This window comes from Dendropsophus ebraccatus, chromosome 2 (assembly GCF_027789765.1).
Source record: "Dendropsophus ebraccatus isolate aDenEbr1 chromosome 2, aDenEbr1.pat, whole genome shotgun sequence".
Classification (NCBI taxonomy): domain Eukaryota; kingdom Metazoa; phylum Chordata; class Amphibia; order Anura; family Hylidae; genus Dendropsophus; species Dendropsophus ebraccatus.
The window spans coordinates 91,335,786-91,349,825 of NC_091455.1; the positions used below are offsets into that span (position 1 = coordinate 91,335,786).

Below are 14,040 nucleotides of genomic sequence, written 5' to 3' on the forward strand. Positions count from 1 at the left end.
ATTCATTTTCACTCCCATCAACCCTTTTCTCCATCACATTAAATGGTTCGGCCGTTTCATAGACGACCTGCTATTGGTTTGGGGAGGAGAGGAGGAGGAGGCACAGCAATTTGTCCGACACATAAATAGCAATGCATTTAACCTATCATTTACTCACACTTTTCACAAAACAAATATCACCTTTTTGGACATTACCTTGCAAGCTTCGTCCAACAATGAACACGTTACCACCTCAGTTTTCCGCAAACCCACTGCGGGAAACACTATTTTACATGCTACAAGTGAACATCCCCTTCACACCATACAGGCTATTCCAGTCGGGGAGTTTACTAGGGTTAAACGCATCTGCTCAGACAACACAGTCTTTGAGACACAGTGTAAGGAAACTGCAACCCGTCTATCTAACAGAGGTTACAGCAGACAAATCATACGCAGAGCCCATAACATTGTCTCCACCAAGAACCGGGATCTATTGCTCTCGAAATCAACTAACAATGTACATACTACACAAAAATCACATACACCAATCACATTCTCCACTATGTACTCACCCCAATACAAACAAATTACTAATATTCTTAAAAAAAATATTGCCATCCTGCGCCAGGATGAAATCCTGTCCGAGATCTTGGATCAGGGTTTCAGATGTGTGCCGCGCAGAGGCAAATCACTTGGAGACTTGCTATCACCTAGCATGTTGGCTTCAGAGCCATTGCACACCAGCCGTAGGATTACGGGCTGCTTCAGATGCGGAGACACACGTTGCCCCATATGCAAGTTTGTTACCCACAACAAAAAAACTTTCAGTGACAGCTCAGGATTAAAAACTTATGAGATTAGAAACTATTTAAATTGCAACAGTGACCATGTCATCTACATTATAGGCTGTACTACCTGTAACTTATTCTATGTGGGATGTACAATAAGGAAATACAAACAACGTATCAGCGAACATCTCACTAGCATCAGGAAACAACACAGAACCAATGCATCAGGGGCAGCAAAGCATTTTATAGAGGAACATGGAGGGGATGTCAGCACCTTCAGCACATATGCCATAATAAGGGTTAATAAACCATTGAGAGGAGGTGACTGGCATAAACAAGTCTTACATAAAGAAGCAGAAATGATCTTTCGCTTAAACACCAGATACCCCAAAGGTCTCAATTACAAAAATGACCTGTTAGATTTTCACCTGTCATGGCTGCCACACCCCAAATGCTTTATTAAGTGTGGAGGCCAAGTTAGGATCTAAAGCTACTCAATGGCTGAACTTCTTTTGGCAGGCATACTGGTTTGTGCTTTTTTTGCATGAATTTTCTTAGCAGGAGGACAAAGAGAAAAATGGATTAGGGCAGTTTATTACACTCAGTGTGGACTTGTCTTTAGGCTGCACTTATGCTGCATTTACACGGAACTATTATTGTGCGAATTCGCACGATAACGATCGAATTCGACGATAATCGTACGTGTAAACGCTGCGAAGGATCAAACGACGAGCGAGAAATCGTTCATTTTTAACTTTTAACAACCTTTCAAATCGATGTTGATCGTTCGCAAAAAAATTGCATATCGTTCGGTGTGAACAGTCGTTCGCCGATTTAACCAATGTGTGAGATAGGCTTAAGCGATCGCAAAACAAATTTGCCGGACAATATATCGTACCTTCTAAAAGCTGATCGTTATGAAAAAAAAAACAAAAAACGTTACGTTACGTGTAAACGTAGCATTACACTGTGCAGTCTTGTTGCACTACCTTGAAGCCCAAATCAGGTGTGAATATATATCTGTGCTTATCCTGTAACATTAGGTAATTCAAAATAGGTATAGAGGGACATTCTCAATAAATATATATGACAAGTTTAGCACTTTTTTTTTTTTATTTCTTTAGGGTACGTTCACACGTACAGAATCCTCAACGGATTTGATGGCCCAGATTTGATTTGCTTTGAATCTGCGCCATCAAATCTGCTGCAGATCTTTTGCGGATCCTGTACGTGTGAACGCACCCTAACATGGAAAAAGGACAAGCCATATGCCATCCCCACTACCCACTTTTCTGCGTGTGTTAGATGGGAGAATAGGATAATCGTCAATCAAAATGGCTGACCATCATCTGTGAATTACGTGCAAACGATTGTCTGGCTAATGGCAAAGTGTGATTGGCCATGCTGGATTTTTTTTTTTTTTTTTTTTTTTACCTGTAGTCAGCTGAAAATAACTGTATGGTATAAATGGCTGCATTTAGCCGATCATTTGCCACTTTGTGCACTCTCACTGTTTTTTTGGCTGGGTGCACGCTGTGTTTTTGCAATTAATTTTTTGCATTTGTGTGCATCTGTTTTAAAAAAAAAATTTTCATTAAATTCTTCTCAGTAATGGCAATCTTATATTGATATTGAAAAATCTGTGAATGTCTGGTTGCCTACTTTTAGGAATAATTTTCATTGAGATGTTATGCTTCTACATAAACCCTGCCCACAAATACTGTGTCCCTGTTAGCAGTGCCATCTACTCTGTCCCCAAACTCCATCTGTAGTGCTCTAATGAACAGTGTCATCAGAGATACCTATTTTTAATAGCACTAGTAGTGAGTCGCATATTTATAGACCTGGCACAACACGTGCTAATAATAGTGCCAGCAGAGCACACCCCATAAATAATAGTGTCAGCAGACTCTCCCATGTATATTATAGCCACTGACTGTAAAAAACACTGGATATTAAAATGCATTATTTGCAATGCAAAACTCTGCACATACGACACAAGGGTTAATGGCTCTGTTATTTATCCTCTGTAAATTCTTATATACTGAGTGTAACGTGTTCATGTTGTACCTGTAAAGGTTGCCATACAAACTAGGCTCTGTTAAACCTTCTGTTGGAAGTATATGAATGTGGGATTTCCTTATGATGGCAAGCTGGGTAGAAATAGAGGCATATGGTGGATAGGCATGCAGTGGCATATGGTGGATAGGCAAGCAGTAGCAATTGATGGATAGGCATGCAATGGCATATGATGGACAGGAATGCAATGGAATACAATGGATAGGCATGCAGTGGCATGCAATAGATATGTATACAGTGGCATATGATGGAAAGGCATGCAATGGCATACAATGAGTAGGCATGTAGTGGCATACAATAGATAGGCATGCAGTGGCATACAATGGATAGGCATGTAGTGGAATACAATAGATATGTATACAGTGGCATATGATGGAAAGGCATGCAATGGCGTACAATGAGTAGGCATGTAGTGGTATACAATGAGTAGGCATGTAGTGGCATACAATGAGTAGGCATGTAGTGGCATACAATGAGTAGGCATGTAGTGGCATACAATGGATAGGCATGCAGTGGTATACAATGGATAGGCATGTAGTGGCTTACAATGTATAGGCATGTAGTGGCATACAATGGATAGGCATGCAGTGGTATACAATGGATAGGCATGTAGTGGCATACAATAGATATGTATACAGTGGCATATGATGGAAAGGCATGCAATGGTGTACAATGAGTAGGCATGCAGTGGTATACAATGAGTAGGCATGTAGTGGCATACAATGAGTAGGCATGTAGTGGCATACAATGTATAGGCATGTAGTGGCATACAATGGATAGGCATGCAGTGGTATACAATGGATAGGCATGTAGTGGCATACAATAGATATGTATACAGTGGCATATGATGGAAAGGCATGCAATGGCGTACAATGAGTAGGCATGTAGTGGCATACAATGAGTAGGCATGTAGTGGCTTACAATGGATAGGCATTCAGTGGCTTACAATGGATAGGCATTCAGTGGCTTACAATGGATAGGCATTCAGTGGCTTACAATGGATAGGCATGCAGTGGCTTACAGTGGATAGGCATGCAGTGGCCTACATTAACTTAAGGATTGTATCCAGTATAAATGTTTTTATTGATAGGGATCAGTGAGCAGTTGCCAAACCCTTCTTCTCTGTGCTGCTATCTCAAGGGAATGCAATAAGGTTATGAATCTAAATGACAGCTTGCCCTAGCCATGTAATGCAAATGTCATCAGACTCCATGAACAAATGGTCAAAGAATCCTGCATAGATCACTAGGATCACTTTCAACAAAAAATATAACGTGGTGATTGTGACCAACAGTGAAAAGCAAATGTACTATATGTTCCCTAGACAATTAAAGATGAAGATTTCGAATTTTCTGCCCTGTCACAGACTGTCGGGCACGGTGTTGAAGAGCTGTGCCTGGCAGCAGTAAGGCCAACTCACTCTCCCTCAGGGTTCCCTTTTAAGTGAATGTGTCATCAGAAAATGACCTATTGTTTCAATCAAGTTTTTATGTAATTTTACTGTATATATTTTCAGATTCTGGCCACTAGGCCTTAAACCAAGCTAAGATTTCCTGTTCTGTACAAATAATTTCCCAGAAGTTCCCTCTTTATTAAAACAGACAGGAGTACAGTGACACCAGTATATAGGTAACAGAGATGCATGGAGTAGCCATGGCCCTCCACTCAGCATCCCCTTCCCTGTAGTATGACCTCTATAAAAGTCACAGACCGTGCCCAGAAGCCTTTCTCATTCAACTGAATAGGAAAAGCTGTTAAAACTGAGACAAGGTGGCAGCCCCCCTAATTATGTATATAAAAAAGTTGCTATAATATTTTCCTTTTATATTACTATTCTGTTGCCTTGCTTCCAAAAAGTTCCTCTCGGCTCCTGAAGTTGACAGTGCTTTCTGTATTGTAAGATTTTTAATGATATCAGTTATGTAGACTCTGTACTAATTTTATCTTTTTTTTCTCTCTCTCGTTTCTGATGAACCCATCCCATCTTTTATTTTGGAATTGTTGCCATTTCTAGGAAACCACCAAAGGTAAGAGTAGTCTATATGTTTTCATTACCTTTAGATTTTGCCTGTATTGTTTTCAATTCACAAAAAAAACAAAGCCTCCTGTACTATATTGAAAATTACAGTTGACCTCATATTAACACTGACCTATCATTCTTTCTGACCGTCTGAGCTTTGTGTTGTTGGCGTCCACCCCCCCCCTCTCATAAAGGACACCATATCCCCTGGGTAGGCATGAAATTATCATCTCAACTAAAATAGTTAAACTTGTAGGGTTTATAAACTTAAATATTTTTGCAAATGCATTGATATATTAACCCCTTAAAGACAGAGCCCTTTGATGCACTTATGTCCGGGTCAAATTAATGCAATGTTCCTCTCTGCCTTCTAAGAGCCATAGCGCTTTTATTTTTCACTTACAGGGTGGTTTGGGGTGTCATGTTTTGCATCATGATCTCTAGTTTTTATTAATATCATATTGGTGTAGCAAACATTTTGATCACCTTCTATTAATTTTTTTCAGATATATAATTTAATAAAATCAGCAATCCTGGTTTGTTTTCTTTTTTTTTTTTCCGTTTACGCCATTCACCGTGCGGGAACAGTAATGTTATATTTTAATAGATCAAACAATTTCGCACGCTACAATATGTAATATGTATGTTTATTTTTAAATATTTTTTTAATGGGCAAGAGGGTCTTTTAAACTTTTATTGGAAGGGGGTTTATAAGGTTTTTTTTTTTTTTTTAATACTTTAAAAAAAAAATAATTATACACTCTTTTTATACTGTTTTTCACTGTAAAACATGCTATCATTAGATTGCATGTACTGATCTATGCTATGCTATGCCATAGCATAACATAGATGAGTGTTATCGGCAATCTATGTATAGAGCCTGCTTGAGAGCAGACTCTAGGCACAGATCGCCAAACCGACAGGACTGAGGTAAGAGGCTTACCCCCGCCCGACGGTATATGCAATTTTTGCAGATGATACTAAACTGGGTAAAGTAATCGGCACAGAGGATGATAATATCATATTACAGAGGGATTTGGAGAAGCTAGAGGCTTGGGCGGTGAAATGGCAAATGAAGTTTAATGTGGATAAATGTAAGGTTATGCACTTGGGCCATAGAAATAATAAGTACAGTTATGTGCTAAATAATAAAACACTGGGTAAAACTACTTCCGAAAAGGACCTGGGGGTTTTGGTGGACAGAAAACTTAACATTAGGGATCAGTGCCAGGCAGCAGCTGCCAAGGCTAATAGAATAATGGGGTGCATCAAAAGAGGTATAGATGCTAAAGGTGAGAACATAGTTTTGCCTCTTTATAAATCACTGGTCAGACCGCACATGGAATACTGTGTACAGTTTTGGGCACCGGTATATAAGAAGGACACAGCTTAACTGGAGCGGGTGCAGAGGAGGGCAACAAAGGTCATTAAGGGAATGGGTGGGTTACAGTACCAGGACAGGTTATCAAGCTTGGGGTTATTTACGCTAGAAAAAAGACGTCTTAGGGGCGATCTGATCACAATGTACAAGTATATGAATGGACAGTACAGAGATCTTTGTAGTGATCTTTTTACTCCTAGGACTGTAACCATGACAAGGGGGCATCCTCTACGTCTAGAGGAAAGAAGATTTTATCAGCATCGATGCGGGTTCTTTACTGTACGAGCAGTAAGACTGTGGAACTCTGCCACATGATGTTGTCATGGCCGATTCATTAAATAAGTTCAAGGGAGGCCTGGATGCTTTTCTTGAACAATATAATATCACAAGTTATGGGCATTAGATTTCCGGTGATACGTTGATCCAGGGATTATTCTGGTTGCCATTGGAGTCGGGGGGATTTTTCTCCCTGTGGTGGGGCAATTGTCCACTGCCTCACAGGGGTTTTTGCCTTCCCTGGATAAACACAGTAGGGTTCCCCTAAGTTGAACCTGATGGACTCTAGTCTTCTTTCAACCTTATTTACTATGTTACTATGTTAGTGACAGAAGCTTGTTCTGTCACTGAGTACCTTAAACGTTGCGATCGCTATAGATCGCGGCATTTAAGGGGTTAATGAGACGCAGCTGCCTCTCATTACCTACGGACCAGGAGACACTGATGTGTGTGTGGGACCGCTATCACTGCAGCGGTCCCACACACATTAATAAGCCCCTGAAGTCAGGAACGTATATATACATTCCTACTACACGGGGTATGTGCAGTAGTAACGTATATATACGTATTACTGATGGGAAGGGGTTAATATAGCATACCAGGAGAAGGTGGCAAGTTTGCTAAAGTATTTTAACTCTTATTTTATTAGAAATATTCATAAATGCATACCAAATTAAATTCCATACAAAACAAAACTTTTAATGGCAAATAACAGCCGTTATTTTAAAACAACGCCAATAATTTGCCATTAAATGGCGGCCATCCACTTCATTTCAACAGTGTGTGAAGATAGCCTTACTGTGTTTTCAATCCACTCCTGGTTTTAATTGAAAAATACTGAGCAAAATACTGTGTGGGAATATAACCGTAGGCCTTATTTACACGTTTCATAAATTTGTCCATAATTGCGGATCAATCTGCAATTACGGACCAATTTAGGATTCATTGATTTTATAGGGCTATTCACACTGTTAGGAGTTATAAATATTATTTCATGTCCTAGTGCGGACCATAATTGCAGAACAGTTAGTTAGCCAATAGTAAAAGGACGCTGGTTGAACTCAGGGAGATCAACCAAAACACCGCAGAGACACCATCACGTGTCTCAAAGTCGGTGTATTCTAGAACATTGCCCCCTGGGAAATCAAATATGCAAAAGAACACTGCAGAGACACCATCACATGTCTCGACGTCAGTGAACTAGCCAGACCTTCCCTCCGGGAAGGAACAACCAAGCCAAAGGCGTTCTCCAGTCAAGGAAACCACCTCAGCAAGGTATCCATCCACAGACCGCTGTTTCGGGGTTTTTGCCCCTCATCAGTGTGGAGTAGGTTTCTGGCTAGTGGGAGCAATGACTAGTAAGTGCATGCAAAAGGACGCTGGTTGACCTCAGGGAGATCAACCAAAACACCGCAGAGACACCATCACATGTCTCAACGTCAGTGTATTCTAGAACATTGCCCCCTGGGAAATCGAATATGCAAAAGAACACTGCAGAGACACCATCACATGTCTCGACGTCAGTGAACTAGCCAGACCTTCCCTCCGGGAAGGAACAACCAAGCCAAAGCGTTCTCCAGTCAAGGAAACCACCTCAGCAAGGTATCCATCCACAGACAGCTGTTTCGGGGTTTTAGTCAGCCAATAGTAGTCTATGGGATCCACATTTTTTTCGGATGTTACGGACACTACATCTGTAACATCCACAAAAAATACAGATCATCATAATCTGAAACTATCACATTTTTGTGGATGCATTACGGACAAATTTTATTTAAATAACAAAGACAGACTGACATAATTATATGGTCCTGAAATAATAATACTGAATGTGTGAATGAGACCTTTCAGTTTTCAGTTCCATAAATGCAGTAAGATCATAAGCTTGCCAAAGTGGTGAGTGCAGGCACATATTATGTTAGAATTTACTGTGGGAGGAAATTATCAAGGCTATATGCAATTTTTTACATTTTTGTGCAAGCCACACTTTTGTACATAATGTGTGATTTTTTTTGTCTTTCTGTTCCCTTTGCATCACTTTTACTAGAGGGGATATATCCTCCCACACCCCAGCAGATTTATCATAACTTATTTCAGAAATTGGTGTATGTTATGTCCGAAAGCTACTGTAGCCCATAGCTGATGGAGATTTCTAATGGCTCATGGACTGTGTGTGAGATGCGCCAAATCGATTAAGAGGCTTGCCTCTCATTATATCTGCCGCATCTTAAATCAGCTGCCTTTTACCTAAGACTGGTGTATGAGCCGCCATTCCTAATAATTTCTCCACTTGTGTGTTTGGAGCTCAAAAAAATATTTGGCTGTTGTAATGATAGATTATGAAACTTTGGCACATTTTCGCTTTACCCCTTTTCCAGTTGTTGCATAAGGAGCAAAAGTGTCTAAAATATATAATAAATGTGTTAGAAGTCATGGAAGTATTTTAATTGTTGCCAAAATTCTGGCCAACTTAGTGTCGCTGTCTTTATAACTTTAAAAATCTAAATCAACAGGGGGTGTGGTATAAGTTTTTATAAATTTATTATTATTATTATTATTATTATTATTATCTTTATCATCATTCGTATTAAAACAAAGCTATACTTGCCTCCTGAAGGCAGCTTTTTTAGTTTTGTGCTGGTTGAAAAAAAGAGACTAAACACATGAAGTCACGGCGAGTACAGAGAGTCACGGCTCAATGTGCCCATTAATCACATGACTGCCTTCTCTCTGTCAGCGCTCAGATCACCTGGACTCCCTGTGTTTTTTGTTTTTTGTTGTTTTTTTTTCAACCAGCACAAGAACAAAAAGCTGCCTTCAGGAAACTGGACCTGGATACAAGTAAGTTCGGGCAAAGATATTTTTTTAAACAAGTGCTAGGGAGGCTAAAAGAAATAATGTGCTCTTACCTCCCATGCTCCTGCACTGGTGGCCGCGTACTGCCGCTGCAGTCCCTGACCACTTCATTGGCTTAGCCAGGATCCGGGTTGTGACATTTGCATTCCGCTCAGCCTGTCAGTGGAATCCTGCCTCCAGACCGCACATGTCACAACCTGGGTCCTTGATCAGATCCGGAAGCGTCCAGGGACCAGCGATATGCAGCCACCAGCGCTGGAGTGCTGGAAGTTAGAGCACATTATTTCTTTTATCCTCTCAAGCACTCTGCCAGACTTCTTCTTTAACCTCACCATGACTTTGCTTTGTGGTGACTTGTTATACAATGAAGTGAAACATGACCCAACACTGGGCACATCGATGTACGTTGTTTACAGATCAATGCAATTGATGCTCATTGACCTCTGCAGTGTCGTAAACAGTGAAGAAACAGTACAGAATTTTAAATTGTTAACTTTTTTTTTTCCATATAACATTGTGAGCCTGTAGAAACCTGTTCTCGGGGATCAGAAGCCCCCTTTAAAACATTGAGTCTGGTGACATCCTTTAATAAAGCTGTGAGCCACATGAGTTTGTCTTCCACTACCTATGTCTTACAGCCTTATCAAGGCCCTATTGTACAGAACATTATAAACTATGACACTTTAATGTAGCCATTAATAATTGCTGGTCTTTGGCACAAAATATTAAAGTGTATGTTCCTTTGGACAGATCAGAAGATGAAATACTGTGACTCACTCTGAAATATATCTTCCATTAGAAAGTTGGTTTTCTTTCCCGCTGGAAAATGAATGTCTACATTCATTGTGCTAGATATGACTCAACGACTGTGAAGCTGTATATGCAGTGGTTATTATTAAGGCTCTCAACATGAAGAATGAGTGTAATAAATGTGCACCTTTGTGTAAAGGCCAAGGCTCTGCTCTGCCCCCATGTTCATACAGAGAAATCTCAGCGCCAAATATATATAGCTGGACATATACAGCTCTATGTCATACAGTTCTAAGCTTCTCACTAGAGACCAGCGAACCTCGAGCATGCTCGAGTCGATCCGAACCCGAACATGCTGCTGAACTTGGATAAAGCCCTAAGTCTATGTAGAAAACATGGATATAGTCATTGGCTGTATCCATGTTTTCCAGACAACCTTAGAGCTTTATCCAAGTTCAGCAGCCACCGCTAATCAAATAACGAACGTTCGTGTTCGGATCGACTCGAACCCGAACCCCGTTCGCTCATCTTTACTTATCACTATACCACTCTTTAGTTTAAATGGTCTGTCATTTTCCCTCTATTTGATAACCAATGTGATTTCTGAGATCCCTGAGTCACCGCAGGCTTGAGGAGAGGTAAGTGCCTACTTGCAATCAATTTCCACCCTTCCCATGCCAGCTACAGTATTTTATCAGTTGCCGGACTTCTCCTTTAAAGGGCAACTCCAGCATAATTTTTTTTTTTTAAGGCTGCATTCACACTTTCAGTGTTTTTCCTGGTCAGTGAATGTAGTCCTCTAGCTACCTCTGTGATCCGTGCAAAACTGTCCGTGTTTTCATCTGTATTACATCTGCGTCCTTGTTTTTCATGGATTTGTTTAACGCATTTTAAATTAAATTTGTTTTTCACGGATGAACACTAATGTCTTATCCGTGTACATCCATGAAAAACACATAACTCATTGATTTCTATGTGGAATCCGTGCCATGCTTCCATTCCGAGTTATGACGTCATATTTTTTAACGGAATGGATAGGAGATCGGTGAAAACACTGAACATGTGAATAGCCCAACACAAAGCAATGGGCTATAAATCTGCCCATGCGCACGGACAACTTCACAGAACTTATGAATGCAGCTTACATCAACTGGTGTCACAAAGTGTAATTTACTTCTAATAAGAAATCTCAAGTCTTCCAGTACTTATCAACCGCTGTATGCCATAGACTTAGAAATGTACGACACTCGGCAGATAAGTACTGGAAGACTTGAGATTTTTTTATCAGAAGTAAATTACAAATCTCTGGCACTTTGTGACACTAGTTGATTTAAAAGGAATTTTTTTTACGCCTTAATGCCCTTTAACAGCAACAACCACTTGCTGCTGTCTTTTTTTTTTTTTTTTTTTTTTTTTTTTTTTTTTTTTATAAATGGTACACCAACGCTTACTGGACAGACATATGCCAAAAAGATCCTAGGGATAAAATAGAATGGAGGCTTGTGAAACCTTTCCTCCATGTGTTTGATAAGGGTTTGTCTTGAAAAAAATCCAGTATCCTCTCAGGAAAACTGATCTGATCAGTCAATAATGATAGGCAGAGGGGAAGACACCCGTTGCTGGTGTGTGCCTCGCGCATCACTTAAATCCTCCTGGAATTTCGTGGGATGAGTCGAATTCTTTCAGCAGCTGCTCCACTATCAGACATAATGGCCGAGACCACAGAGATTATTTCCTCTGCTCAGAGAGCAAATATTTGTGACCTATAATTATTTGCTTGAGCGTTCCCTGCCCTTGTACAATCCCTGCAAAATTTCACATATTCCCCCGCACCTAAGTGCTAAATAGGTGTTGGGAGTGTTGTCTGCATGGATTGGCAGTAAGTAAATGTCACCCCAAGGCATATGTCAGCTATGTATATAAAGAGTATAACGCAGAGAACACTATTGGCAGTTCTGTTTACAGCACGGCTTATATTAGACACTTGTACCTGTCGTTTGTAAAACTGCCCATAGCAGTTGTGTGGTTTGCCATTATGGTAGCTAAGCCACTAAGGTAAACTACATACAAATTCAACTTGACAATGAAAAATAGGGGTGTTGCAGTTATTTTGGCCGACAGTGTGAAGTGTAAAAGAATTTGGGCTGGATTACATGATTTGGTTAGTTCTGGGATATATATATATATATATATATAAATTTTCTCTTTTTATAACTGAGTCCAGGCAGGTTACAAGGCAGGTGGAATAGAAAAAGGACCCATACTTCTTATCGCTCCACCGCCACCACCGTAATTACAGGGCTCTTGTCCCGCTGCACAGTTCTTCTGGGTTCAAGGTTGGTACATGGATATGCCCGTTTAGCCAGTTAGCGGGTAATTCTACGTGGCGACCACAGAAATGCTGCGCTGTGGGACTGGGCATTTTCGGCAATAGTTGTTTTGCAGCAATTCCAAAAATGGTGGCAAAAACATTGTGGCTTTTGACAGGTTTACGGTAGCAGCCTTTCCTCTTCGACGAGTGGGCTGTTTGTATCCTCACACTCAGTGGTAAACGGCTCTACTAGAATACTTTCTCTCTGTCAGAAGGTTAGTGTTCTCCTTTATATTAGATTGCACGGCCATTCCTTTCCCCTGTATCTAGTCTCACATGCATGGGATGGATATGAAATCCCTTCATTTACAGGTCTTGTGACTCTTGTAGATTCTGGACAGGATGGTCCCGGAGGTGGCCAATTTTCTCACTTGCTTGAATGGCCTATTGGACATCTGCCCAGTAGGCCATCAGTCTGTGCATCCCCTTCATTCTTACAATCATTGGAGGTTAGGTGATATGCCATCACTTTAGTGTTATTTTCAGTCAGATAATCAGCTTATTTCTGCTAATTTTATAGCAACTGTATTTTATAAAGTAGTCTCTTGTATTCTAAAATCATTTCTCCCAATGTTCCTGGTATATAAACACTTAATTCTGCTTTATTAATCTACATGTCCAGACAGGTTAATGGCAGGCTAAGTATTACAAGCACCATACATAATAGGAGAATGAATGGACTGTAAGCTGTTGTGCTTGGAATGCTCTCAGCTATGGCATTCACATGCTTGGGCTTTTTATAGACTGATTCAGCAGAAGGCAGTTAACCATGTATTCCCCAGGCAGCCCCTGCTTGGTTATTCCTCTACTCCCGCCAGCTCAAATTACGTTGCCATTGCTGAGAATTGTGACAGTAACGGAACTGGCCCTCCCTTACTAGAATGTTAACAATTGAAGATGATTCGTATGTATCTTAGTGTTTCTGAAATTGAAGGAGCCTTGATGCTTCAGAGATTGCCAGTGGTACACAACTATGAGGGTTTCCAGGGATTACCTGTAGCATTACATACAGCTGCCACATCAGACATTGACGATCATGGACCTCTTACATGCAAGGGTATGTTCACACGGTAAAAAGGCTAAATGTAGTTTGGGTATAAGGCTCCTAAGTCCTTGGTTAAAGTGTCACTGTCGTTTCCTTCCCCCCCAGAAACCAATAGTACAGGCGATTTTAAGAAACTTTGTAATTGGGTTTATTAGGCAAATATGCAATTATCTGCATTCAAAAAGACGTTCCCCAGCCACCTCCCCCCCCCCTCTCATTTACTGCTCATTATCAGGAAATCTCACCTTTTTTACATCAGTCGGGCCCTGTGTAACCTATGGAGAGGGGAGGAGGGAGATTAGTCGCCAAAGGGTTACACAGCAGGACCTGTGTGAAAGCGGGTATTCAGAGGTCAGAGAGGTCAGTGATGACTTCAGAGGAGATAGCCTGGTGATGTAGCTGTAAATTAACTCTTTGTTGTCCTGTTTTGGTGCCTCATCTCCCTCCACCCCTCCCCTCTCCATAAGAGAACCATGAAGACAGGGGAGAGAGCTT

At 40.6% G+C, this 14,040-nt stretch overlaps 1 protein-coding gene across 13 annotated transcripts in view; it reads left to right on the top strand.

Annotated features, from left to right (window-relative positions):
- KIF13A (kinesin family member 13A) overlaps positions 1–14,040 on the top strand; it is a 166,090-nt gene that overhangs the window by 49,101 nt on the left and 102,949 nt on the right. For 12 of the 13 annotated variants that reach the window (XM_069957958.1, XM_069957963.1, XM_069957965.1 and 9 more), the window contains exon 3: positions 4,861–4,873. The exons of the other annotated variant lie outside the window; for it this stretch is intronic. In XM_069957958.1, the coding sequence (XP_069814059.1) occupies positions 4,861–4,873 (13 nt within the window). The remainder of the gene's footprint in view (positions 1–4,860; positions 4,874–14,040) is intronic. 13 annotated transcript variants of the gene reach the window in all.